The sequence below is a fragment of the Lindgomyces ingoldianus genome (assembly GCF_010093535.1).
Source record: "Lindgomyces ingoldianus strain ATCC 200398 unplaced genomic scaffold BDR25scaffold_4, whole genome shotgun sequence".
In the NCBI taxonomy this organism is placed as follows: Eukaryota; Fungi; Ascomycota; class Dothideomycetes; order Pleosporales; family Lindgomycetaceae; genus Lindgomyces; species Lindgomyces ingoldianus.
In genome coordinates, this window is record NW_022985165.1 from 862,614 (window position 1) to 884,532 (window position 21,919).

At 50.4% G+C, this 21,919-nt stretch overlaps 10 protein-coding genes across 10 annotated transcripts; 4 read left to right on the forward strand and 6 right to left on the reverse strand.

Moving 5' to 3' along the window:
* Positions 1-121: 121 nt before the first annotated feature.
* On the reverse strand, positions 122-4,871 carry BDR25DRAFT_253357 (nucleoporin-domain-containing protein). Its single transcript, XM_033686234.1, has 4 exons — positions 4,479-4,871; positions 1,990-4,425; positions 1,180-1,931; positions 122-1,087 (listed from the first exon to the last, which is right to left on the reverse strand). The coding sequence occupies exons 1-4, from the start codon at positions 4,726-4,728 to the stop codon at positions 413-415; spliced, it is 4,113 nt and encodes a 1,370-aa protein (XP_033552645.1). The 5' UTR covers positions 4,729-4,871; the 3' UTR covers positions 122-412.
* Positions 4,872-5,074: 203 nt separating this feature from the next.
* Positions 5,075-5,962, forward strand: BDR25DRAFT_300772 (GatB/YqeY domain-containing protein). The gene has a single exon (XM_033689444.1). It carries the CDS (start codon positions 5,248-5,250, stop codon positions 5,896-5,898), a length of 651 nt encoding a protein of 216 aa, XP_033552646.1. The 5' UTR covers positions 5,075-5,247; the 3' UTR covers positions 5,899-5,962.
* A 189-nt stretch (positions 5,963-6,151) lies between these two features.
* On the reverse strand, positions 6,152-8,334 carry BDR25DRAFT_379374 (uncharacterized protein; the record flags this gene model as incomplete). Its single annotated transcript, XM_033697600.1, has 4 exons — positions 6,152-7,526; positions 7,574-7,715; positions 7,765-8,035; positions 8,082-8,334. The coding sequence occupies 4 exons, from the start codon at positions 8,332-8,334 to the stop codon at positions 6,228-6,230; spliced, it is 1,965 nt and encodes a 654-aa protein (XP_033552647.1). The 3' UTR covers positions 6,152-6,227.
* Positions 8,335-9,918: 1,584 nt separating this feature from the next.
* BDR25DRAFT_211982 (uncharacterized protein) lies at positions 9,919-11,381 on the forward strand (the record flags this gene model as incomplete). Its single annotated transcript, XM_033684702.1, has 3 exons — positions 9,919-10,755; positions 10,802-10,883; positions 10,933-11,381. 3 exons carry the CDS (start codon positions 9,919-9,921, stop codon positions 11,379-11,381), a joined length of 1,368 nt encoding a protein of 455 aa, XP_033552648.1.
* A 459-nt stretch (positions 11,382-11,840) lies between these two features.
* BDR25DRAFT_253367 (Arv1-domain-containing protein) lies at positions 11,841-12,960 on the forward strand. Its single transcript, XM_033686235.1, has 3 exons — positions 11,841-12,056; positions 12,120-12,173; positions 12,226-12,960. The coding sequence occupies exons 1-3, from the start codon at positions 11,868-11,870 to the stop codon at positions 12,925-12,927; spliced, it is 945 nt and encodes a 314-aa protein (XP_033552649.1). The 5' UTR covers positions 11,841-11,867; the 3' UTR covers positions 12,928-12,960.
* A 35-nt stretch (positions 12,961-12,995) lies between these two features.
* BDR25DRAFT_253368 (uncharacterized protein) lies at positions 12,996-13,866 on the reverse strand. Its single transcript, XM_033686236.1, has 4 exons — positions 13,786-13,866; positions 13,655-13,738; positions 13,433-13,485; positions 12,996-13,373 (listed from the first exon to the last, which is right to left on the reverse strand). The coding sequence occupies exons 1-4, from the start codon at positions 13,794-13,796 to the stop codon at positions 13,288-13,290; spliced, it is 234 nt and encodes a 77-aa protein (XP_033552650.1). The 5' UTR covers positions 13,797-13,866; the 3' UTR covers positions 12,996-13,287.
* A 618-nt stretch (positions 13,867-14,484) lies between these two features.
* BDR25DRAFT_350092 (uncharacterized protein) lies at positions 14,485-15,234 on the reverse strand (the record flags this gene model as incomplete). The annotated part of the gene is made up of 5 exons (XM_033694637.1): positions 14,485-14,662; positions 14,738-14,796; positions 14,837-14,996; positions 15,056-15,128; positions 15,171-15,234. The coding sequence occupies 5 exons, from the start codon at positions 15,232-15,234 to the stop codon at positions 14,485-14,487; spliced, it is 534 nt and encodes a 177-aa protein (XP_033552651.1).
* An 893-nt stretch (positions 15,235-16,127) lies between these two features.
* BDR25DRAFT_379378 (uncharacterized protein) lies at positions 16,128-17,639 on the forward strand (the record flags this gene model as incomplete). The annotated part of the gene is made up of 3 exons (XM_033697601.1): positions 16,128-16,604; positions 16,661-16,711; positions 16,770-17,639. The coding sequence occupies 3 exons, from the start codon at positions 16,128-16,130 to the stop codon at positions 17,637-17,639; spliced, it is 1,398 nt and encodes a 465-aa protein (XP_033552652.1).
* Positions 17,640-18,800: 1,161 nt separating this feature from the next.
* Positions 18,801-19,331, reverse strand: BDR25DRAFT_212054 (NAD(P)-binding protein; the record flags this gene model as incomplete). Its single annotated transcript, XM_033684707.1, has 2 exons — positions 18,801-19,174; positions 19,244-19,331. The coding sequence occupies 2 exons, from the start codon at positions 19,329-19,331 to the stop codon at positions 18,801-18,803; spliced, it is 462 nt and encodes a 153-aa protein (XP_033552653.1).
* Positions 19,332-20,099: 768 nt separating this feature from the next.
* Positions 20,100-21,176, reverse strand: BDR25DRAFT_253378 (NAD(P)-binding protein). Its single transcript, XM_033686237.1, has one exon. The coding sequence runs from the start codon at positions 20,839-20,841 to the stop codon at positions 20,131-20,133; it is 711 nt and encodes a 236-aa protein (XP_033552654.1). The 5' UTR covers positions 20,842-21,176; the 3' UTR covers positions 20,100-20,130.
* Positions 21,177-21,919: the final 743 nt, after the last annotated feature.

Here is a 21,919-nt window from a genome sequence, read left to right on the forward strand (position 1 = left end):
ACACGAGCCAGACACGATCAACTTAGCTGCTGGTTCAATATAACCTTTCAATCTTCACAATCTCACTCTGAGAACACGCTCTAACTAATTATCGTTCCAAGATTTCCATCCACCAATCGCTATTGCTTCCGTACCTTGCCTGTCATGCGCCATGCTCATGATGAAATCTCCAAGAACACTCTCCACTGAAAAAAAAAAACCTCACGTCTTCCAAGATAAAGTACACTCGGTCAGGTCAGCCATGCTTTTCCCTCCAATCCCGCAAGAAGCCCGGAGATACACGATAGATAGACAATGTCCTCCAGAAAACACCGGTTTGCACTGAAAGGATAGATCGATGCATCGCCAACGATTCCATCAACTGGCCCCCGCTCCCAATTTTCTCGGTTGAACGGTCGGCCACATAATCAACTCATCTCGCAACCTCCTCAACCTTTTCCCTAACCGCTCTTCCCCGTTCCACCCACTCCCTATCCTCCTCCCTCGCACGATCCAATTCCCCTGCACCTAGTACTACCCTCAAGCAGTCTGCAAGCCCAATCGCATTCTCTGTGCCTCCAAACATTACGCCCGACCTCCGACTCTGCTCGGCCCACTGCTCTACCGCATAAATAATCCACTTCACCAGTAATCTCCGGCTGCGGCCCTGAAACGGATATTCCTGCGAATACCACAGCGACTCCAGCGTCGCGACTAGGGACTCGAAGGGCGCGGACAGCCGGATAAAGGGGTCTAGAGCCCAAGTTAACGGGCTGCGGAGGAGGTCATCTCCGCTTGCACTTGCTTGGGGATTCCGATTATTATCGTGGGTGTAGTATTGGATATCGTACTGCAGCAGTAGCTGGAGGACGATGTTGATTGGGAAGACGTTTTCATTGAGATTGACACGATGGCCGATTTCGACGGTTTTGAGAGACACGAGTTCCCAGGGGGCTGGGTGACCAGTTTCGAGGGCTTTATGGTGCTCTTGGTCGATCACATTGGTCCAGGTAGAGCGGACGTCGGGCAGGTTGCGGTAGTCGGCCGAGTGGTAGATTAGGAGGCAGATGTCGTAGTAGCCGGCTTGGTCGGCGTAACCGTGGTAGAGCTAAGGATAATCAGTAAATGATATTCTAGAAATCCCCAACTACAAAATGTAGGACAGAGAAAGGAAAGGGGTAGGGAGTGGAGTAAACATACATCATCCAACGGCTGAATCGCCCCGTCCAGCTTATCCAACACCTCCTTTCTCCTAGCTAGCAAATCCTCCGTCCGCATAAACCGCACATCGGCCTTCATCTTCTGTAGGATATCATCTTGTATATTCGCGATATCCAGATGATCACTGATATTCCGCAGTAACTCCTGCCTACTCTGCCGATTTCTTGATCCCATTTCCGAGAAGCCGGTTATGCGAGACGATGCGTTTGTCTTAGCGCGGGAGAGATACTCGATACGACGGTCGAGCTTGAGATCGAATGACGATTGAGCGAGGTGGAATTGCACTTCTGCAGCACTCAGGAAGTCGCCGTAATGCGCGTAGTAACGGCATAGGAGATCAGCGTGTGTGATATCAGTGTGCGAGCTACGGCGGAGGTAGTCTACAACGAAGGGGGAGTTGATTTCGAGGAGACGATCTGCCCAACCTTTTTGCAGGTACCAGTCGTAGAGGTAGTTTTGGAAAACTTCATCATCGGAGTTGTTGATCTGCTCGTATGCTTCGTGTTTGCGCCGTGTGATCTGTGAGATGACTCCGTCATGCTGGGTACCTTGGGCGTTATATGCATGGTCGACGGCCTCGATAACTTTGAACACGAGGGCGTAGCACGCAGTCCGCTTGTTGTATGAGTCTTGGCGGATATCTGGGCTTGGCTGACCGTCTTTGATCCATGAGAGAGCTTTGTTCCCGCGGTCGAGCTCCTGAGCAACCTTGAGTGCGAGCCGGATAGCGCCTAAATACCAGATTATTAGTACCTATAAGATACTCTAGAGAATGGCATGTATACTTACCAGCATAAAATTCTAGTTGGACATACCTATCAACCGCCGCTGTAAGGTTCTCCATGCTCAGGCTCTTCGCTACTTGCTCGAACAGCCTCAGACTGTCATTGAGCAGGATCCTACCCCTCTCCGCGTTAGCGCCAACATCTGTTGCCTTCTTGAGATTCTCCTGCGCCTTGAATATTACAACGTCATCTGAGCTGCAGAAGCTACCGCACTTTCTGCGTAAAGCTTCCGCAACAGTCTCAACATTTGATCCTTTCTGGATATTACGGTTGACAATTGCTTTCACGAGCTCTTTCGCCAGATCTTTGCCCTCCTTGACAGAGAACAAGCCCTCGAAAGTGAGTTGTCGGACTTTCAGACGTTGATCCTCAGGGAGTAGAACGAGAATATCCTCTAGCCGCTCATCGAAAAGAACCAGCACGAAAGCAATGCCTTCGATGATGTTGTTAATAATGACCATTAAGCTTGTAAGAGCCCGATTCTCCCCCTGCAATTCCACCTCATCTTGCCTTGAGCTCACTCGTCCAAGAGCCTCGGGTCCGGCCAAGCCGTCGATAAACTGCTTGTTAGACTCCAGAAACTCCTGCAGCTGAACCAGTGCACGTTGTATCTCTTGCAATTTCGAGATTTTGTGTGTCGGTTCGAGAACAGGACCGGTTGGCTTCGTTACGGACTTGATGATAGGTGTCCGCCAGATTGACCGGACGAGTCGCGAAATGTACGTAGCAATACCATCATGACGAGGGGACGGCCGTACATTGTCCACGGAAAGTCCCTCTACAGTCGAATTCTCATTCACCTGCGCCTTCCCACCAAAATCGATGAAAGCCTTGCGCGCATATTCAAGGACCTCTGGATCACTGACCTTGGCAATGCGAGAATCCGGCCCAATGTCAGAACCTTGCCCACATGCTACAGCCAGGGACGTCGCCGCGCACTCTGCCCTTCCGTATTCTTTGACGATTTGACGGAGGTCACCTTCGACACCCTGTGGTCCTCCACCATATTTGATAATGGCCGCGAATATATCGACTAGCCGCCGTCGACGAATCGTCTCAATGCCGTTGTGTGTCATGATGGCCCACTCACAGAGAGGCTTGTCGAACTGCACTGCAAGCTCGTTCCCGAAACCCTGGGGGGTGTTTGCAGCTGAGAATGGATCTGTGACTAGGCCAATATCCTGCATCAGTCCTCCAAGGGGGAGGACCTGCGCAGATTCCTTGTACCGGGGGCCTTGAGTTATGTCTCGTTGGTTTATCTCACCTGTATGTGGCGCCGACATAAAAAGCAGGTGATTTGCATCTCCTGTCTTCTGGACAAAACAGAAGAATGAGCCTGGGGCGTAACGGAAACCGTCGCTAGTCTTTATAAGATTTGTCGAGTGAACGCCGACCGGACTAGAGCCTGGATACGCTTGTAATGGATTTGATGGAGTTTGATTCGCTGTCTGGCTGTCTGGAGGAGGAAACCGTATGTGCCGGACCTGCATACTGTTCGGTGCCGCGGTGCTGTCGTTGAAGAATCCGCCGGAAGTGGTGCTTAGGAATATCCGGCACCCGGTTGAGGTCGTTGCCATAAGAGACAGCTGGTTGGCTTCTGGGGCAGTGATAGGATCAATGCCAATGATCCGCAGATTAGGTCCAAAGAGCAATTCGGATTGTCGAACCAAATGGCCGCACAGAGTCCGGATAGCAGCCAACGGCCGAACAATAACTAGTTCCAGGGTTGTCGGTGTTTTCATATGGAAAACGCGAATAGCAGAGCTGGATGATAGAGTGTAGAGAAGATTCCGGGTATCATCGATCGCCATCTGCTGCACGTATTCGTGCTTCGGCGCAGACCAGGATATTGTGGGAAAGGTGATGGACTTGCGCACGTGATTTGTCTTGCCGCACTTGCTCTGAAACCATTTCTCTTCATTCTGGTAGTTCAGCTCGTAGATATCCTCCGAATCTCGTCCATCTGCAAAGAATATGCGGCCCGTCTTGGCTGAGCCTGCTATGCACCCAACGTGAATCCCTCGAACGGACACGGTTAACCCCGTCTGGTACAGTGTGACACCGTGCACACCCTCAGGCCCTTTCTGGCATTCCATGGCAATGGCGCGTATTTCTGCGGATGTTGCGACAACCAGGAGGTGTGAGATGGTGTCCACGAAAACTTTGGGACGGGGCTTCACCAGCTTCACATTAATGATGGTGTTTGGCTGTTCCTCGTATCCGATTAGCTCCGGATTGGGGTGCGTGTAGTCCCATAAATATAGCTGATTGTCGATAGTAACCCAGGCGTGGTTGATCTCGGCAAAGAGACCCATGGTAGTAGCCATCTGTGTCTGGTTGACCTGCTCGAATATGCGCTCTGGAATCTCATACGTCCGGAGTTTCTGAAATGGTGTCCATGCCCGGTTCGTCGACAGGTCGTACTCGCCGGAAATGCCTTCTGTAGAAGTTGTTAGCCTCTCATCCCGCCTTGACCAGCAACAGGCGACTTACGTCCAACATATGTCTCGACATCTGGATATCTCGCATCCTTCGCTAGCATATCATTAATGGTGCGCGCCGCACGTTCTATGGGCGAGGGAGCCGGTGCTGCTGGGGGAAGGGGTGCGACATGCTGTTGGGGCTGCTGTGGCTGCTGAGCAGAGCCGGATCTGAAGAGCCCAGGCCGACCCGGCGCAGGAGTGTTTATGAACGCGCCGGGAGTCGGGCGCTGGGGCGTCGCTGGGGGGGCAGAGAAATCCATGATGGGAGGGGAAGGCTATGGGGGTCGTCGTCGCGGCGGCCTAGTAAGAGAGAGGCTTAGGAGGAGGTCAGGGTTACGCGCCGGCGAGAAGGCATAGACGTTAAGTTCGGCGCGAAATGGCGGAGCGGAGAGGGCGAGGGAGAGAAGGAAACAAATGCGCAGGGAAGCCCAATTGCGCGGTGATTGAAAGTGTGCACCTTGGAGGTTGCCGACAACAAAAGGTTTACATGAGGCGCCAAGCTTGACAGGGATCAGCTCGGCGCGTTCTGGTGAATTTCTTAGTCAGCTAAGCTTTTTTGAAGCCCAGACGACCTTCGCTTTGAAGATTCCAATTGCACTTCAGCGAGACGATTCAAGCTCTCTTCCACCTAGACGGAGCTTTCGAACCTCAATTTTCCTCTCTTGTCTTTAACCCCCTCTTCAATTCCCTCTTGCCATAACCGTCTTCCACAGCCCAACACATCTCAAGAGAAACGTCACCTCCGAGCCCCGCTCCCACTCCAAACCCACCCACCCACAATGTCTCTCCTCCGCCTCTCCCGCACACGCCTCCCCTACAAATCCCTCCTCCGTCGCTCCTTCTACACCACGCCTCCCCTCCCCCGTCGCTCCTTCTACACCACACTTCCCCTCCCCCGTCCCTCCTTCTGTATCACACCTCCCCTCCTCCGTCGCTCCTTCTGCACCATACCTCCCCTCCTCGCCGACATCCAACCCACAATCCTCCCCCGCCTGCAATCCGATCTCAAAATTGCCATGCGCTCAAAAGACAAACAACGCCTCAATGTCCTCCGCTCTCTGCTCGCCGAAATCACAAATGCCTCCAAAACCGCAAAACCTATTCAAACCGATGGCCAACTGCTGTCCCTCGTACAGAAACACATTTCCTCGTCGCAGCAGGCGATTGATGAGTTTGAGAAGGCGAGGAGACTGGATTTGGTGGAGAAGGAGCAGGGCCAGGTGGATATTTTGCAGGCGTATGTTGATGAAATTCCAAAGCTGGGTGAGGCGGAGGTGGATGGAATGGTGGAGGACGTGATGAGGGGGTTGCAGGCGAAACCGCTAAATTTTGGGAGTGTGATGAGGGGAATGGTGGAGGTGATTCAGGGGCGGCCTGTGGATATGGAGTATGTAAGAACGGCGGTTAGGAAGGTTACTGGGGGGAAGTAGAAGTGGACTTTCGCTTAGGAAAGAGCTGGAGTATATTATATGTATATGTAAGACTAGATGTACAAGTCTCTTGACGCTCAGAAAACGGGAGGCGATTGATGAATTGCACTTTGCCAGAAACATGCCCCAATAATTAACTTGAGTGAAGGCCTTGTCTTGTTATCTAGTCATAGTAATCATAACCATCAATCATAACCATCTCCAAACACAAACGATACCTAAGGAAAAGTCGGACATACCAGCCCACACCACCATAGACCTTCATGAATACTAGAAACAAGAACGAGTTCACCCACGGCCTTTCTTACCACTTCTACTTCTACTTCCCCTCAGCAAGCCGCAACATAAAGCCCCACAGGCCGCTTCCCAACCACAGGCCCAGACTGATCAAACTCCACACACAAATCATCCATATCTAGCAACTCATACGAAATCTGCCCCGGCGTACACGGCTGCCTATCTAGCACCCAATGCTTCCCATTTATCAGATCAAAGCGCGTCAAATGCATTTCCGGATTCGCATGTTCCAGAGACTCGAAGGTGGCTCCTGGTCCCACGGACTTGTTCAACCTATCCACATCCACAGCCCCCTTGTTATTGAAGCTGAAGTGAGAGTCGGCGAGATGCTTACGGCGGGGGAAGAGGAAGAGGAGTTCGCATTTCTTGCCGGTGAAGGAAGAGGGGATGTCGAAGGTGTAGAGCGCGGACACGCCTTTGCAGATCTTGGCGTGTTGAGACGGTGGCCAGGTGTGCTTTGGTTGATGACGGCTGATTTGTTGGATGTAGAGGGGTTGAACGTGGGAGCCTGAGAGATCCTTTTTGCATTGCGCGGGGCCCTTTTCGCGGGATGTCAAGGGAGCGGGTGTTGCGTGGGGTGAGTGATTGTGCGTGGCCGAGCATAACTTTCCGGGCTTCTCCGACAAAGTCGTCGTCTTGTGAGGCTTCTTGAAATTCATTGACGTTATGGGTGCCTTCGAAGTCGTTAAACTTACCATCTGCGTTGTTGTAGGCATATTTTCAGGCATATTTGTACCGGGAGGATCGCGACGCGGCCCCTTGGTCTGACCATGCTTACCCTCCATCGACTCCTCCTCGCACTTCATCGACCCGCATTTAGATGAAGACAAAAAGCTACCCTCATGCCCCCAGTGGAAATATTCGAGCTTCCAACATTCATGCCCTTCCTGAATTTCCTTCGGCTTGGGGCATTTGGGATTCTTGAAGCATCTTTCGATTTGTTTACATGAAGGAATGGTCGTCGATTCTGGATGTGATGGGATTGAAGAAGAAATTTTGGAAGTGGAAGAAGGTGAAAGACGATGGGTTGTTTTGTGCTCCGACGAAGACGAGCGTTTGATTCTTGGTGAAGTATGCGGCGGAAGAGAGAACGAAGGAGAGGGAGTTGACTTGGGTGTGGGCGTGGAGCACACACTGTGACATAGCGGCGATGGCGGTGGCGGGATAGATTTCGAGGGTGGAGGAGGGGCTGGACTGGAGGATAAAGGCGCTGGTGGAGATGGGGTCGGCTTGAGACAAGACTCCGCAAGCTTAACTGGGTAAACGCAGAAGCCCATTTCATCGCATTCCTTCAGCCAAGAGCAGTTGGCGTGAGGTGGCGCAATTGCCATCTATACTAGCCATGAGCTAGGTCTGAGGACGAAGAAATCAAACGTACCCTAGATAGTGTTGGCTTGCACTTGGGGGGGACCTTGGCCGGGACCATACACTTGGGTGCTTTCTCACATGCTGCATACCAAGAGCAGTCATATTTCACCGCCTCTGGCAGCGGTCTCGGGAGATCGTAATGTGGTTTCCGGCTACCGTTGTTAGTGTTATGGTGATTGCGTGAATGATACCGCAGCTCACCAGGCTTTGGGGACCTCCGGCATAAAGCATTCCGGTGCCTTGTAGCAGTCATCGTACTTCTTGCAATCCATATTCTTCTTCTCATGTGGCGGGGTCTGTGGTATGCAGTCTCCAGAAGGGCTCAATGTGATAGGGACGCAGGGCGATTTAGTTACGATAGGACTGCTAAAGACACTGTATTCACCACCAATGACATCGACAGGGCAAGCCCAGAATGTTGGATCACTCCGAAATGTGAGGGATTTGCCGTCCCCGAGGAAGCCATGAGAACCTGATGACGTGAATGTTTGCTCGATAACCGTGGTAGAGACGCTTACGGGAAATACCAGCTCTGCATGCTAACTTAGACGATGCTCCAATGCCGCAACCCCTACCAGCAGGATCTGTCATAGTTCTCGTCGACGTATCGATGCAGAACTTGGATGGAGGATTGCTGCCACCAATACGAATTGTTCCCTCTCGAAGCTGCCAGACGGGACCGGTGACCGAGCCAGTGCCTTTCAATGTAAAGCAGCATTTGCCGTCGTCTCGTTTTAAGACCACTGCTGAAGCTCCTAGGCCAAAGGCCATGGGGAGCAAGAGTTGCTTCATCGTGGTAAATAGAGGAAGGCAGATGGCTTCAAAGAATAATCGAAGCAAAGCATACAAAAGAAGTAATGGATGGGGTGTTGGTGGGTGTTGAGCAGGAGTTCAAAGGATGAACTCAGCTTTGGAATATATATGAGAGAAGAGGCAGCACTGCTCTGTAGACCCAGGGAAAAACAAAGGCTCAAGGCCACTTCCACTACTGCGATGAACGGTGACCTTGGCTCTTGCCAGTCCCCACTAGGCTACGGGGCGAAAATGGACAGAAGAAGCGGGTAGACCAAAGCAGAAGGAAAGTGTGAATGGGGTCAGAGAGGAGTAATACTTCAAGTATAGGAACGTGACTTGAATCAAAGAAGTGCCTGGTGCCCCCTAACCTGCGGGTGCACTTCTGGGAAGGAATCGACAAGAAGCAGGTGGCTAAGATGATGATGAGGCAAGTGTGACTGCCGCAACTTGCGCCTTTGTTGCATTCTTACACGGTAGTGACTTTGGGTTTGCTTTCCAATAACGAAAGACGAAGTTTGAAGAAGGGACCAAACCATCGTTCTCGTTGCTTCTCTACGAGGAGTGTCATCCGCAAGAAGTGTCATCCACGGCATTGAAATGTGCGGTAATAGGCATCGGCAGTGCTGTATCTACTAATTATAATCCGAGGCCAGCTTTCGTCAGAAGCATTGAAATGTTCTGCGAATCGACTTATTCTAGACGTGACCGACATTCCCATACGCCTCCGATAATTCATAGAGAAGGGTCTGGGCAGGACCAGGTGGAAGGTACTACTTTAGAGATCAAGTGCGGACGGTGAAGGAAGAGAGAGAATTCCAGCCCGACTGTCCACGAATGTTCGCGATGTTCAGTGGTGGTCCGAGAAATTAGCGAGGCTGGATAGAGTGGGTGAGAGGGCTGAGGCTGCTTACCCCTGTCATGTCACAACGCCATTGACGTCATTCTTCTTGTCCTCCCACCGCAGGTCTTCTCTTTGGTCTGGTCAGAAGACTTGAAGGTAGGGATATCCTGTAAAGAACATTTCGGGCAAACAGAGGTATCCCTGAATCTACAATTGGAGACCTTCAATTCCAGCTGCAAAGTTGCCCAATTGGGTTCACTGTTCCTCGCCGCACATCTGGCCTCTTGCCCAAAGTCTGCGCCCAAAGGTAATACTGTGGTTTCATTTCATGCTCACTGTGCGCAGTCTGCAACATAATTGACACCTAGACGACTGTTCACATCTCATCCCACCAATAATGGGCGTGGGCTGAGATTTAGTAAATGCAGGGCCTTGGGATGCGCCGATGACGAAGCCCTGCCGCATCGCTCAAGAAGTTGGCTGCATCCACAGCACCACCAACTCTCGTCGCTCAGTCCTCAACTTGACTACCTGGCGGTCCAAGCCCTATAGCTGCTAGTGCCCGATCGCAAATAAAGCCCTCTTCCACCAACTAAAAGCTCGTCACTCTTCATCCTCTCTTCTTTTCTCTCGAGTCCTTATCTAGGAGCCCCGCCTCATACATCGTTGATATTAACCCGGCAGGTTACGTGGCAGTTCGTTCCACAACCAGCCCAACCATGTATCGGTCTTCTACAGGAAACCTTGCCCAATTCGAGGATCCGCCAGTGCGCGGCGAACGATGGGATCGCGAAAAATTCGAGCGCATGAGCCGTCACGGTGGTGGACGTGATGAGCATGACCACTTCCGCTTTGAGGAGCACGATCGCTTGCCCAAGGGCGGTAGTCGCGATATCGAACTTGATGAGCGATTTGACCGCCGCGGGGCTCGAGTTGTCGAACGCGAACGTTTTCATGAGGACGAACGCTTCCCCCAACCTCGCCGTCATCGAGCTGACTTCCTCGACGAACCGACCGCATCCGAGCTCGCAAGTCGTGCTCTCGCCCCTTACCGGCGGAAGTCTATCATAGAAAGAGACGTCGGCATTGCAGTTAGGCGCCCAGCTCGACCTCAATTCCTTCGACGCCAATCTTCTCTCGACACTTTCGATCGCCGACCACTGCCAAAGTACAGCGATCTGGAGAGGGAGGAATGGCGACCCCCTGCTAACGTCCCCATCCCCCTTCCTATCCGTGAACGCCGCCGGTCTCCTTCTCGCCGTGGCTTCCGCGAGGGTGATTATGAAGAAGTCAGGTTCCGAGACATCGATCGCGAGCCACGAGGAGAAGAGTATCGAGAGGTGGAAGTACGACGTGAGAAGAGCAGGCGGAGACGAAGCCGAAGCAGAGCCGCAAGAAGCATCGCTCAATCATCAGTCCGAAGTTCTTCGTCTTCTAGCTTTGAAGAAGTCTCCCCAGTTCGATCGACTGTCGGCCGAAAGGGTAAGACCCGAATGCCCAAGCGATTAGTGCGAAAGCAGGCTGTTATCGAGCTTGGCTACCCATTCGAAGAAGAGGTAAGTTCAAGCTCTCAAGTCCTTACATTAGTGCTAATTAGAGTAGGATGATTTTATCATCGTTCGACGAGCTCTTGAGAAAGAACAGATTGACGAGATTATCAAAATCAGCGAGAATTACAAAGATGGTAAGGGAGCGCTTCATCATCCGAGGCTTCGTTGCTAAGATATGCGCAGAGAAAACCACATACGTGTATGAAGAGCGAAGGGAGGTAGAGCATGCTCCGCCACCTCTTCCACCACCAGAAGTTCTTGCTCCACTACCACCGCCGCCGCCTCCGCCTTCAGTTCACCACCACCACCCAGCTCCAAGTGTGCATTATTCTCAGTCTGTCCGCGGCGTGTCGCCTTCCCGCCACGGTCATGAAGTATTCGAGGAGCGAATTGAGGAATCTAATCATATCTGCGGACCTTTGACAGTTCTTGTCCCTGAGGAACGGCGGATTGTCCGCAGCGAGCGCGATATCAAGGATGAAATTCGACTTCTCGAGGCAGAACGTCGGATGCTTAAATACGAGCGAGAAGGCGACTTCGAAATCATTGAACGACGAGAGCCTCGTAGGGAGGTCGTCCGCGTCGAAAAGGACCGAAAGGGTAGGTTGGCCCTTGTCCGCTCAGCACATTAAGGACGGAGTTGATATTCTGGGTAGCGAGAGGACCGCCGAATCCGAAACTGGTTGCGGCGATGATGGCCACCCTTACTTGAACGATTTTGATTGTTTCTTCCATATTCACTAGTTTCTACGATATCCGACTTGGTTCCTGGATGGTATAACGGCCGCTACCATTGATCTGCTTCATCTCTTCACTTTTGTATCCCTTAAGGAAAGGCATTCTTTGGGATTGGAAGGGTAGTTTGGCGTGGACATACATGAAGGGCGTGGGAGGATTTCTTTAGTTCAGTGCAATTTCAGATAAAGACTCGATCAAAATACCAATTTACGATTTCATGAACCTCTTCGCCATTTGCAGAACACCACTCGATAGACATGTGGAAGTTGAGCGAAGTTGAGTCCTCGGAATTAACCATATTTCACCTCCCAAACTCCGAGAAATCTCCAGAAGCTCGCTCCATCACGACCTGTTCTCATCGCACACACGCCTATTCTGAAATGCCAATCTGCATAGAATGTCGCTTTCCTGTCGAAGCCTTATATACAGCCTACAGCAAGGCCGATGACCGATCTCTTGGAAAGGGCGTTCGACTGACGCAATGTCCGCGCTGCAAGCGGTTTGCGGACAAATATGTCGAGCATGATTTCGTGGTCTTGTTTATCGATTTGGTGTTGATCAAGCCACAGGTACGTGTTTTAACTTACGGCAGAGATTGAAGAGGGTGGAAGGATGGTAATGAGTTTGGATAGGTCTATCGACATCTCCTGTTCAACCGTCTCGGACGCGACGATGATAAGTTTGACGTACACCATCTCCCTCCATGCCCTTCACACCAAGCTCACGATTCTCACCTAGCGCTCCATAGTCCGCCTTGGAATCCTTCTCCTCCTCTTCGATGTCTACCTAACCTGGGCACGCATCGAAAAGCTCTCTCTCCCGCCCTCCTCTCCGCACCACGTCCCTCCTCCCTCCTCTACCCCAACCAATACATCCCTCCCGCCGTCGTCGCACGAAACAAACACGAATGCCGCGGTCCTGCAAGCCCAACCGCTAATACTCCAGTACCTCTTCTTCCTCTTTCTAGTCGTTTCCAGCACCCTGGCATTCCACATGCCAATTCGCCTCCTGTGTTCGCTGCCCCCCACCCGAATCCCACGTATCTGGCGGGGGTTCTGGAAGAGGATAGTGCCGTACTACCCGCATCCGACGCCCCTGTCTACCGCTCTCCTTGTTAGCTCCTGTACGAAGCTGTTTCCTATCTTGCTCATAATATGGGACTATGATCTGCCTTCTTCTGCGACGGCGGTTAGCTGGGCGGTGATAGTGAATAATGTCGCGGCATTGGAGATATTGATGGATTGTGGATATTTGCGGGCTGGGGTTTTGGTTGGTATCGGTGCGGGGTTGAGGAGTGTTATTGCGAATTTTGTGCTCAGGGCTATGGGGTTGGGCACAGGTTGGGGCGACGGGACGGCTGGGTGGGGAGATGTGGATAGTTTAGTGGGGATGGTTAGGGGAGTGGATGGGTGGGTTAGAAGAGGAATTGAGAACGGATGATGCGGATATATGGTGGCTGGTCGTGGGTTAAGCTCGGAGACGCTACACGAGTTGAATGGATCATGTTTGCGAATGTGAAGGTAATGAATTATGGTCGATCAATGTACATGTGCATCCTTCTCAAGCCTAGATGAACTCCCAGCCCATCAGTCCATAGTACAATCGCGTCTAATCTAGAGAATCCAAATGGGCTCCCTCAAACCCCGTATTGTTGGTAAAAATCCAGCCAGAGCGCGCCTTAAATGTACAGCGAGCACTTCAGCCTTCGAAATCCCAAACTATGCTGAGTGTTGCTTCTTCTGGTTATCCTGTCGCCCCTCCCCCCATGCTTCCCATGCGCTAGGCTTCCTCCTTGTGGGACTAAAGCCGGTGAAGCTCGTCATCGGCTCGGATATCGTACCGGATTGGAGAGATGAGGGGATGTAGTTGTGCGAGGAAGGTTATGGCTAGATGACGAGAGTGAGTCGGTTAAGAACCAGGGACACCAAGGGGAACGACTACTCACCCCACATTAGGTACATTGAAACCGCCGAGAGAAGAAGTGTTGACCGCCAGACACTGTTGATAATCGTTAGCTCTTCTCCCCAGAAGTCATTGCCTGTACCACAGACTCGCTAGCAGTGTTTCGAACTAGATAGGAGCGGAAGGGTTGCCAGAGGGTTGCTTCGCTCTACCTTCGACGAAGATAGAAGGAAATGAAATGAGGGGGGGAACAGGAGGGACTCACGTCTGGTTCTCTCCCTTGGGTGTGCCAAACCAGGCGCCGGCGCAGAAGACAGCGACCACGATCAAACCGATGAGTGGAGCCCAGCTGCAACTGTTAGCGACGTATAGTGAGGCAAGTGGGAACACGGTTACCCATTTGCCATGATTATCAGTATTCTATGGCCGAATTACCGGGGGGACGTTGGCTGTGTGAGGAGATTCGATGCCTTGCTTTGTCTGTGAGTAGTGAGCTTCAGAGCTCTGACGATGCCTCTTGAACCCTGTCACTTTCTTGGCACGTTAGTCCGAATACAGTAACGCCGCCTCTACGATACAATGAAGGACTTCATTCTTAATCCAACCTCCATCGATTCTCTGCCACTTTCTATACCACGTAGTAACCATTGCCCCCCACGGGCCAGTCGCTTGGGACAGGATACCATAACTTTTGTTCCGATTTATATCCTCATCCTTCCATTCCTCTGCACATCATTGCTTGATTGCGGAAGTATACCGTTCCGCCTCATTCTTCATATCCTGAGCGAGACTAGACCGTGTTTGACTTCTTTCATGTAGATCTCTGACACCCTTCCCCTTAATTTTTCTTTTTCTTTATAGATGGGTCAATCCCCGTAACTTTCCTTGGACGTTTCACTCCCTTCTCCCTTCATCCAGCTCTTTTACCATGGTTTAGCGGTCTTTTCGCGGCATTGCGACTTGTCTGAAATATCTTTCTTGTTTAAGAAACTCCAGAATCCACTCCTATATCACAACAATTTTCGTTGACTGATGGGTCACTTCATTGGATTCGTTCTACACCCTTCCATGCATATTTTTCGCTCTCAGGACCCTTCAGCCGCCTAAGTGCCCTTCAGTTTCTTCTTCGAAATCATTGATGCGTCGCTTTGGTTGCAGCTCGAGGTTTTCCGAGAGCCTCAGACCGGTGAGTTCGCCTGTCAGCCTTGCGCATGAGGCTCTCGCTTGTAGCCGCACAATAAAATTAACCACTGGAAAGCGTAAGTGAATAGCTCTTGTTCGTCACTACAGTCTAGTTTACCTTATTTTTTTTTTTCGTGCGGCTCATCCCTCCAATAATCTTCACTACCCAAATGCTACTAACGAATTCCGGTAGATTGACTGCTCGTCAAGAATAATGTACTTTTTCTGCACAATCGTGGAGCTGCAATGCAAGTGATTGCTGCACATACGCCGCCTCTTTGCACACCTCTTTGCACCAATATCCCCTCGCTAAATTCCCACACTGAGAACCGATGTTGAAGGACTCGAAATGGGCGGAATCCTCTGGATACCTCTTAACTTTGCCGCGAGGACTGGCACATTTTTCGCCTTCAATTGTCTTCTCTCTTCTCATGGATTCTGGCGAGACTCTGCTTTCCGGGAATTAGAGTTAGATGTAGTTCACCGCTCTCCGGTCTCGGCTCTCTGTTTAGGCTTATCGTCGGGATCAAATGATTCGAATGCTGCAATAGCCCTTGCTCAGCACGTTGCTTTCGAAGAGCTACGCCCGGACAGGATACATCGGACGAATGAAATCTGAGCTTCTCGTAATACCAATTGCAATCCTACTGCTATTGATACCATAAATGAACATTCTAAGTGGACCTTCCTAATGGGCGTCTGCAGGCTTGTGGCTCATGGCCTCGACATCTCAAATGCTATCATGACACTGTACGGGATTCAAATGGACCAAGGTACTTCCCCTGCAAATGCCTCACATTTCGATAGGCCTGTGGTTACTACTCATTCGTCGGCACTCCCTTGCTCATGTCGGTAGCCATGACCGAGCGAAGACCAATTAGGCTAACAGTGTTAGGGACCCCTCACCCGATAGGTTACCAAGCACCCAGGTCTTTAGCAAGCTCTTTAGATTTTCGACTCTAAAGCAGGACAACTGGAGTACAGTAGGGAAAGTGAGGTATACTACACTGAATGAAGATAGGGCATGAATACTACCAAATGTGTCCTTGAGCGAATACAATCGGCCCTTAAGGGGTTTACCTCCGACAAGTAAATGCTTGCCACGCTCTTAGCCGCGTTACCCAGCTTGGCTTGCTAATCTCAACCTTGGCGCATTCCCAGGTCCACGTCAACTTCTGAAGCGCCTGCGGCTTGAGAGGCTTTGGAACCTGACACGGATCAGTGCAGATTGCTCTATTTGCCTTCAATGAAGCTACAATCCAGTTAGGCCCATCCTATTACGAATGCGTATTCATGCAGGAATGAGATTAAACCAAAGTTACCTGCAGCCGCCCCATTTTCTGAACAAGTAGCACGGAAAATAACGTCCTTCATACTGGTTGCCTCACATTTTTTGGTAGCCTTGTGATAACAAGCGTAATATAAAGGGGTATTCTAATGTTTTCCACGACATATAAAGTCCGGAGCGTTCTGCATGACAACCCTCCAGGCATTTCAAGTCCTCAGCAATCATTCCAAACGTTCCCCATTCTCGCTCCCTCTCATTCCCGGTCATTATGGAAGAAGAAATTGTCCTGATTGGCGACGAATCGTCTATGACTGTTATATCTTCTCCTTTGTTGGATCGTCCACACTCCGAACGGGACTACGATGCATCAAGCTCCAGGGAAGCCGTGCTGGAGAGCGTACAATGTACGCTACTGCCTTCGAACCCCGAAACTCCTCCAGATCATCCTTCTATTGAGCGCGAGTTGTCGTTTAGACCGAAGCAAGAACACCAGCATCGGAGCTCTTTCTCTTCTCCAAAAGAACAAAACAACAACTTCTCATGCTGCCAGTGCCATTATGGAAATTGTTCACCATTTCATGCGCATCCTTCAAATTGTCAAGGCGGACGAATGAAATACACGTCCAAGTCTCCATTTCCCCCAGAACTGCTTTGGTCGTGCCCACAATCACCAAGTGATCCCAGACCGCCATATAAAATGAATCAGTTTCCACCAAACTTCAACAATTCTTTAGCACCTCCACCTGTGAGTATTAACATAACTAAACTTCCAATTCTACATGAAGCTAATAAGACATCAAGCCTCCTCCTCCTCCTCCTCCTCCTCCTCCCCCCCCTCCCCCTCCTCCTCCTGTAAGTCATAAACACATCCCGGCAGCAGAAAGTATACCATCTAATTTTTGAATAATAGCCCCCACCCCCGCCACCAGGACTGATTGTCGGCGAACCCTCGAGGGATCCATTTGGCATTCGGGTGGCAATGGATGATTCAATTAACCTCTTTGACAGTGTTTCGAGTCCTGCTGGTCTGATACCCTCGCAATATTCTGGTGATGCAGTCATTGCGGACCGAGTGGTTCGAATCGCACCATTCAGGCGCAATGTATTTACTACAACGCATCCGGCTCAGCCGGCTGACTTCGCGGAATATCTGTGGCTTCTCCAATTTGGGGACGCAGATATCTGGTATGAGCGCCCAGGCCGATCACTTCTCCGACAAATGGCAACGCTCGAGTCGTCCGGCTGTGAGCTCGACGATCTTCCAAAGCTTCCGAACCCCCGACCGGTCAGCTTGGAAACGCCGAGATTATGGGCATCAGCTGCCCTGACAACACCAACGGATGATGACATTCCCAATTGCACGGTTGGACATTCCTTAGAAGGGGATTTGAAATACACTGCAGGCGGGCGCTGTCATGGTTGCTTAGATGATTCAGACGTCTGTAATCAATGCACGGAAGAGAAATCGGAAGCACTGGATGGATGCCCACTTCTCTATTGTCTGGTCCTCTCGACATGCCAGGCAAGTGATCCCTTCATCCACGGAGCCCACTTCAACGGAAGGCAAATCTACAAAATGATCAAATGCGGGAGCAGGGAGGCGGCGGCCGCAGAGGCATTTTACGCTTCTGGTGTCAATGGATGGAACGTTGCTTTCTCTTGCGTCCTGCGAGTCGGCGAAACATGGGACGAACGCACTGGTGCAGCTGAAAGAGTAGGCAATTTGTGGAACCTCGCAGAGAACGCTAAGAACGATGAGACTATTAGGGCGTACTACTAAGTTAAAAGGGCCTGGATGGAGTGAGAGAGGCAATTATGAGCAAGGGCTTCCGGGTGCTCCGGTCTATGGTTCGACTATCTTCCTGAAATTGCGTGATTTTCTACAATCGAATTTTGTATGCTCTCGTCGTTCGGTTTTCACTACACACATCCAATCTACGATTCTTCCAGACCGGCAAACAGCTCACGCGAGATTTCAAAGGACGAAAGGGCTTTGAACCCGTCATCTACAACCAAGTTCGGCTAATGCCGCGACTAGGCTTGCGTCTCCATCGGCTGCTTGGACTATGGTTTGTACAACGGTGACGTGCAGGGCGAAAACGCGGACATGCAGCTCTCACTCTTTCCGAAATTCTTGTCTCACTGCAGCTACTCTTGAATGTATTCTTCCTTCTGCAATCGGAACCATTGAACTTCAACAGCTCTACACCATCTCCGTTCATCAGGATGCATCGTCAAGTTGAATGGAATCATTTTCAAGACTGGTCACCTGCTTCTTCGACCTCCAATCAACCGCTGCCACGACGACCCATGGCCTGTTGTACACTTTTGCTGTTGGTGATTGGGAAGTCGAGTACAGAGTGGCTATCTGGCTTTATTGACCGTTAAAGATTGGGTAACCTCAGATCGCCTCAACGCGGCTGGGAGGGGAGACTGGTCATGAGTTAAGACAGTCAGTAACTAGGTGGGATCGCAAACCTTCTCCACTCTTCCCATAGTTTGTTCTCAAAGTAAGAATAGATTCATCCAATAGAATTTTATTTTCCAATTTGTCCAAGCTTAATCTTCCCTTCAATGAATTGAATTGTGCAAGCTATCTGGAACTCTCCATCTCCCGGATTGTCTCTCTGCTGCTCATGACATGGAGGGATTCAGGAACTGCTCAAACTACTCGTTCTAGTAGTGATAATTAGCTCCCTTAGCTCCCCTTGAACCTTCCCAAGTCGGGTGGAACAGGTACGATCACGAGCCAGTCCGAACGACATGCACGACATCCACACGCCACCCGAAAAAAAGGAAGACGTTCAGTTCGCTCCGGCCAAGAGTATCCGAGAAGACGACCGCCTCACTTTCTTCTAGTCATACGTTCCTTTTTATCTCAATCCATATCAAGCATGGATGTTCATTCGACGGTCAAACAGCCAGTAATTCGGACCGGGTATCACAATTTATTCCACTCTCTCCCAGCGATTTTAAGCCCCTGTTCTCCGTCAACTAACACACACCAGCCTTCTCCACCGCGTCCACCTTCACCCGCAATGGCTACCCTAAACTCCTTCCTGGCATACTCTAAGACCTCCTTATCAAAGCTCCCGGGCTGAAGCCAGACAGCCAGGATACCGGCATCCTTTGCCTCCTTCAACAGTTGCTTAGTTACAGCAGGGGGCGTGATAACAGACATGGAGTAAGACGGGGGGTCAGGCAAAGCAAATGGCGATGCTGTTGTCGTATGCGCCTTCGAGAGCACGGAGATAATCGGAGACCGAGGGTTTAAGGGCGTTACTGGTAAGGAATGCGTGAGATACCAGGCAAAAACTGAAAACCACACGTCAATGCTGCAATTGAGGTCAGAAGAACGGAGTAGCTGATGCGTTTCAAGCTTACCTTTGTGTCCATACTTGTTAGGGTCGGAGCTTGCCCCTGCGACAGCGAAACGGGGGGAGGAAAAGAACGTTCGCAGCATTGCTTCCATTTCTGCGTCTCGCGTTTTATCCGATTTTTGTGGCATTGGTGTGGCTGTTATTTGTATATCAAAGTAACGGTCGAGGCTGGAGTGGGGGGAATGTTGAATGAATTGTCCAACTCTCGCGCGAACAGAGGGTAGGCACGTCATCTTCTCAAGCTTGGCGTGGCTAGATCGCCACCACTTTTCTTACGCTCTTCTCTGTGTAAGCAACTTCCATTACGGCCTAACTTGACCGGCTTCGGCCCCAATAGTTGTTTGTGTCGCGAAAGAGGAGCCGAGAGATGTTCGATTGACGTTGAGGTTTTGGGGGCTTATTGGCTACCTCGCTGCCTCGTTGCCTTATTTTCTTCGTGGCTCTGTTTTCAGCCGTCCTCTGCCTCATAATTTCGCAGCCCTGTCGTCTTCCTGCTCCAAGCCTGATCTGCTCACTTGGGTATCCTTAATTTTTGCGGCTTTTTATCGTGGATTCATATTTTTTATTTGTTGTGGCAAAGGTCCACTCCTGGGCACTAACCTAGTGGAGTGTCTCCCCATCACCTCAAGCCTCAAAACACCTTAATCGCTCGTTGGAATCACTAAAGCCTTTCTTTAGACCTGGAAAGGTCATAGAAATCTGCGGAGAAAAGTGCTCACCAACGAAAGCAGACATCTGCATACTTTGTTCCACTGGGCCCGGCCAGAGGACCAATGATACCAAGATAGGGTTACGAAACGTATTAGGCACTTGAGGCAATCGCTTCATTATGCATACTTCAGACTGATCCAGCAGACATTCCAGTATCCACGCCGCCCTCTCCATCCTCGATTACCACGGGACCTGGCTTCCATCGAATCTATAGAATTTGCCACTATCATCTTTCTTTAACCCTCTCACCACTTCCAGCATGCCCTCAATGCTAACTTGTGGTTCCACCATTGCACCCTTTCCGCCCATTCTCGTTTTCACCCACCCAGGATCCATACATATCACGATCGCGTGATTTCGTCTCAAATCCCTCGCTTGATGGAGCGTCAACATGTTCTGTGCCGCTTTGCTGATGGAATACGTGCAGCATTTTGGCATATCCTTTGCCACGGTCATGCTGGCAAGGCCTGAGGTCATATTCATGACGACTGCTCCTCTTGCAAGGTATTGTCGGAGTGTTTCGACGATTTTCGCGGGTCCAAGAACATTTGTGTTCATATGATTCTGTAACGATACAGGATCTATCGATAGCGATGTGTCCGAGGATGTGGCGTTTATTCCGGCAACATTGAAGAGATAGTTGAGGTTCTCGCCTGTTTTGGACAAGATTTCTGCGACGCGGAATTCTAGGCTGGATATTGAGTCCGTGGATGACACATCGCATTCAATGATGTGGACGTTTCCTTTCGTCGCTAATTCCTTCAGTTCTGCAACATCTCCTTTCTTTGATCGAACAGCTGCGATGACATTGTTGCTTCCGTCCTGCGAGAGTTGCCGAACGATCTCGAGGCCGATCCCACGATTCGCACCGGTAAGGAAATAAGTTGGCATTTCGGTAAGTGTTTCAGAAACTGCTCCTTGAGAAAAGAAGTCTGTTAAGATGTATGATCTTATTAAAATCCTTTTCACGTTATTCTTCCGCTTTATATATTCCTTTTAGCGATGTGCCTTCTTGAAACCGGTTAATACGCGATGTATTGGGTGTTCGCATGATCTGCAGGGGTGGTTCATGCGAGATCCGTGCGAGATCCTTATACGGCCAGAACGCACACGACTTTGTTATGCACGTCAGCTTGCTCGGTTTCAGTAGCCATGTGGCTGTCACGACTCACACGAATTCTACGGTAGAAGGTAGATGGAAAGCTGACGAAATGGATAGAACTTCGGATGGAACTACCGTGAATGCTTAAGGTCACAGGTTATCGCGTTTCATCGATGTCGGGTCTTTTGAACTTGACAGAGTGGTTTTATTTCTTGGAAGTTTCCAACGTTTCGGCTTCACCTCTTCTTAACCACATTTCATAAACCTTACAAAAACTTCACAAGTCACAACCTCAATGGGCTTCGCTAGCATATCAATATCTACCACCGCTTTGTTAAGAACATCTAGACCTAGGTTTGTTCGATGAAACGCCAATGCTTCCACGGAATGAAACCTATCATTCCTTCAGTGTCATTGCATTCCTTAACTGCTAGCCTATAAAACTAAACATACTTTTCAATAGTGAAATACCTCTCCACATTAGTTTTAGCGTTGACTTGTCGAAACAGGACAAACTAGGGGCAATGGATTCACGAGGTTTCAACATTTCGATGAAAGAGGAATTGGCAGAGACGAGCTGGCTCATAACCGCTAGAATCCTGGGTTGTGTTTTGGGGTTTGTAGATCGAACCTACAGCTTGGGGTTGCGTCTATGATCGCGATGATAATATTTGGTTAGGGAAGTTGGCCATGGTGTTCGATTTGGAAGGACAAGAGGGGTGGAGAGTGTGGGGTGGGATACCCGGAGAAAACAACTGGGCGAGGTATCGTGACGGTTTTGAGCATGTCTTTTCTATGGGATACCTTGATGGGAGGTTGCTGGTGCACTGGGTTCTGGAAGTATGACCCTTCGTTTCCAGATTCGAG